General features: G+C 41.6%; 1 protein-coding gene across 1 annotated transcript in view; it reads left to right on the top strand.

Moving 5' to 3' along the window:
- The window catches only part of LOC101852488, a 33,405-nt gene extending 31,253 nt beyond the window's left edge, over positions 1-2,152 (top strand). The window contains exon 2 of the mRNA XM_005102425.3: positions 1,159-2,152. Within this exon, the coding sequence (XP_005102482.1) occupies positions 1,159-2,124 (966 nt within the window). The 3' untranslated portion in view covers positions 2,125-2,152. The remainder of the gene's footprint in view (positions 1-1,158) is intronic.
- The last annotated feature ends 2,212 nt before the right edge of the window (positions 2,153-4,364 follow it).

Here is a 4,364-nt window from a genome sequence, read left to right as displayed (position 1 = left end):
AGAGAGAGAAGGGTGGGGAGTGGATATAGAAACATAAACAAATTTGAGGCATTATGGTGAAATCAGGCTCATCACCCTTTTTGTCCATTTAAATACATATTTCTGTGTGGATTTTACTTTAGTAAAAACGTTTCAACACGAACTGACAGGGAGGGATCTATCGTCCAAGCAGATAAAACCTAGATGCTCTCCCTACGGGGTTCGAACATAGTTCTTCTGCATGCGACAACAGCACACCTAACCATGATACCACAGACGCCGGTTTGAAAATGACAATGACAATGTTTATTCCTCTCGCAGGGAGAATTCTGGGAGTTTGCTGGCCTGGCGTACAAAGAAAATGTTAAGTTTAGTTGTAATTATTATTATTATTATTATTATTATTATTATTATTATTATTATTATTATTATTATTATTATTATCATTATTATTATGTTCTACAGGTTGTTTCAGAACCCAAGTATAACACCTTTTCTACCAAACTGTGGAAAATCAATGCCATAATAATATGAGGGTTTATATGGTCGCTTTTAGAGACAAGCGACTAACCCAGAAATTTTGACCTACTCCAAAAATGGGCATTGACCCATCTATAGGAGAAGTTTTGTTTCCATTAGTGTGTATATTTGTTTGGTTATAGAACTCTCATTGTCTTTTAAAGAAACTGAACAAGGGGCAAAAATTTACCTTCGATTTTATCAAAACAGCATTTTTCGAGATAGCCCCCTTTTGCTTAAAAGCGACCGTATGCAAAAAGATATATTATATCCAAATTTCAGGTTTTGAGAACAAGAGTTTTCTTTTATTCACACATAGCTTTCTATTCACTCACAAATCTGTTTTCTTATTTAAGTGAGCTTTATACTTTACAACCAGGAATGGGTACTTATTCAAATTTACAGTGATATTTTTAGGAGTTACAGCAGATTATACTTTTGATTTTTTGTGCAAAACCAGATCCAGGAAAATACTTTTATTCAAAAACAGATATATCCCAAATTCACTCTCACGCCTAGATGAGAGAGTGAGAGACGGACGAAAAACAAACGAACAAGCAAAGCAACAGTGAAACAGAAAAAACAAACTAACAAAACAAAACACAAACATAGATGCAGTGAAAATAATCTGTAATTGTTTTTTTTCCTCTCTTGTTTCAGAAATTACTGCCCAAGAGAACGCATCGCCCCACCATGAACCGCCTCAAACCGGGAAATCCCGCAGGGAGCAGTGGAGGATTCCCCAGCACCATTTCCTTATACGTCACATCCGTTACCCTTCTATGGGTTCTGCTCCTCCCGCAAAGAGTGGTGACGTCACAGTACTCCAGCAGTGATGACGCAGCGGCGTCCAGCAGACTGACGCCAGACTTCAGCGCCTTCTCCCACATCCAGGAAGACTTTGACGAAATTCTCCACGCCAAACTCAGCATTGATCTCCTCCGCTCCCACCCCTCCTCCCTGCTGGTCACGTGGCGTCTGAGTAACGTGACACAAGCCGATAGCACGCTCGAGGCTACGGCGCTATGCGAGACGGGCAACGGGAAGATCATCTCTAACAAGTTCACGTCATCAGTCGACTCGTTCCAGTTCATGAACCTCAACTCGGACACGGAGTACGTTATCTGCGTGCACATGTTGGAGAAATCTAAGTCAACGAACACAAGCATCCTTCACTACAACTGTCAGTCGTTCGCCACCATCCCCGTGATGAGGCCGGACAGCGTGATCGGCGTGATGCTCACACTAGGGTACCTGCTCGCCATGGGGGCTATCGGCTACGTGGTGTGGTGGAGGAAAGCCAAGAAGCTGAGGGACAACGAGGAGGAGGAGAGGAGGAGGATCGAGGAGGAGGAAGGAGAGGAGGGAGAGGAGGGAGAAAGAAACGCGGGGTTTGGGGAGAAAGGGAAGACCTCTGGTCAGAAATCTGAGTCGCGTAGCTCAAAGGACGGGCCTGAAGGAAGTGAGCAAGGGGAGAGTAGAAATGGCGCCCACCCCTCGTCGTCTAAGAGCCCCAGCAAGGCTGTGACTGGATGCTTCACCGGAAGCAAGACTCCCAAATTTCAGGACATCGCAGAGGAAGATCCCATTCAGCTCAACGTAAAAGACAGAGAGATTTCTTTTTAAAACTACCATCACGTTTGACTCAATTTTAGAAATTTTATCTAATTTTTTTTCTCGAACGAAATAAGAACTATACAACGTTATATTATTATCGATCAAAATTGGTCGCTTTTAAGCACAAGGGGGCTATCCCGAAAAATTCTGTTTTGAGAAAATCGAAGGTAAAGTTTTTGCCCCTTGTTCAGTTTCTTTAACAGACAAGGAGAGTTTTCTCTATAACCAAACAAATATACACACCAATGAAACCAAACTTCTCATATAGGTAGGGCAATGCTCACTCTTGGTGTAGGTCGAGATTTCTGAAAAGCCCCGAAATCTGGGTTAGCCCTCTTGTCCTTAAAAGCGACCATTTTAGATCTCTCTTTACTGTACAGCTTCACCTTTTTATTTTCTGACAGCGTCTGTGGTTTAGGCTGAAAGGTTAGACTCAATTACCTTGTGCTCAAAGGCTAAAACAGCACCTGGACATGGATGGCTGGTGCCTCTATAAATAAATAATTGGTGATGAAGATGATGATGATGATGATGATGATGATGATGATGATGATGATGATGATGATGATGGTGATGGTGGTGGTGGTGATGGTGGTCTTGTGCTCAAAGATAAAAGTTCGGTCCTAATTTAAGATGCAAGAGGGGGACGGAATTGTTTTATGGAGTACCCTAAGCAGCATGCGTAGGGTGGAGAGTCTCACACAGGCTGTCGTGGCGCCGACAGATGTGTGTGTATGGGGGCGATGGGGAGTGGGGGTAACAGCGGACATCCTCTAATGATTGCTCTTTACAAAATATTAACTAGATTGGCGTTGGCGACATTTTCTAGATTTTTCAGTTTGGCTGCACAGTCCTACTCCTACTTATAGCTCAAGACGTTCTCAGTCCAAGTAATAAAGATAAGTATGTCACATAACGCAGTGCTGGCCAGTAGGTTACTGCGTGTTCATTATTGTTACTATACCTGAACGTATGCGTTCATGACAAGATCTCTATACTTTTTAAATTTCTTTTCTTTTTTTTTGTTGTAATGTAAGTTTTTTACACCCCTATCGGTACAATTAGGAACATAGATAGTTTAAAGAGCTGCGGAGCTGGCCTACCATAGAAAACTGCATCTCCCCTCGACGCTTAACTGCAACAGAGGATGAAAAAGTAAAGTAAGTAAGACAATTTAAAAGGCGGGATTCGGCCCTATTTGACTGGGCCAACCTGTTGTATACAATGTCTCAGTAGAACCACAGAGATATTCGATACAACTTCTCCCCATACGAGATTCGAACTAGAGCCTTCTGCGCGCGACATACGGAGCGCCTAACCGCCACTATACGGAACGGTGCAGCAGCGCAATCTTTTAAGATTGCCGCGCAATAATACGATCGTTAAAACGCACAGCGTAGTCTTAAGATTACACTGATCGGTAATTAGCGGGGAAACATCTGTAACTTTAACCTTGGAAAACCAAAACATGATTGTGGGTTGTAAGAGTCACATCTGTCACACACTGACCGCGTTTTGATAGAGATTGACCACAGCTATTTCTATTTTGGGGTTAGGCTGGCTGAAGAAAGATACTGGGGGGAAATAGATGATACACACGAAGAAAGTAAAATCACCCATTCTGCTATAATATCAGGTAGCCACAAGGAAGCATTTTCGCACGAGGTTTCAAAGTATGAATGGGGTATAGAGCAATAGAATAATATATAGGAAAAAAAGTGTCCTTTTCCTACAGCTTTAGATTATAGTGGCCACAAATGATGTTCCTCAAAGTTCTCCATCAATAACTACAGGCTTTGCTGGGGTCAAGGAGCATATTATTTGTGTGGTGCCTGAGTAAAGATATAACGTCGGCTCTTTTGTTACTTTTATGGCTTACTGCTCAACAGTGCTTTTCTCTAGCTCAGGATATTATTACATATATATACGTTTACAAAATAGTTTATATCGATCAATAATTCCCCAGTTCATTCTTTTTTTCATTAATTTAAAAAAATGTATTCCTATTGATGTAGAGTTTCTAATAGGGCTGGACCAAATCTATTTTGGGGTCAGGCAGGCTGAAGAAAGTCTTGGGGAAAATAGATAAGCAAAAAAAAGACAACCACCCATTCTGCAATCATTTCAGTTAGCCTAATGAAAGCATTTTCGCACCAGGTTTCAAAGTATGAATGGGCTCTAGAGCAATAGAATACAATATCCGAGAAAAAGTGTCCTTTTCCTACAGCTTCAGATTTATGGTGGCTACA

Source organism: Aplysia californica, unplaced genomic scaffold (genome assembly GCF_000002075.1).
Source record: "Aplysia californica isolate F4 #8 unplaced genomic scaffold, AplCal3.0 scaffold00324, whole genome shotgun sequence".
NCBI classification, from domain to species: Eukaryota; Metazoa; Mollusca; class Gastropoda; order Aplysiida; family Aplysiidae; genus Aplysia; species Aplysia californica.
The sequence above is the reverse complement of the archived record's forward strand: the minus strand, read 5'-3'. Positions and strand labels throughout refer to the sequence as shown.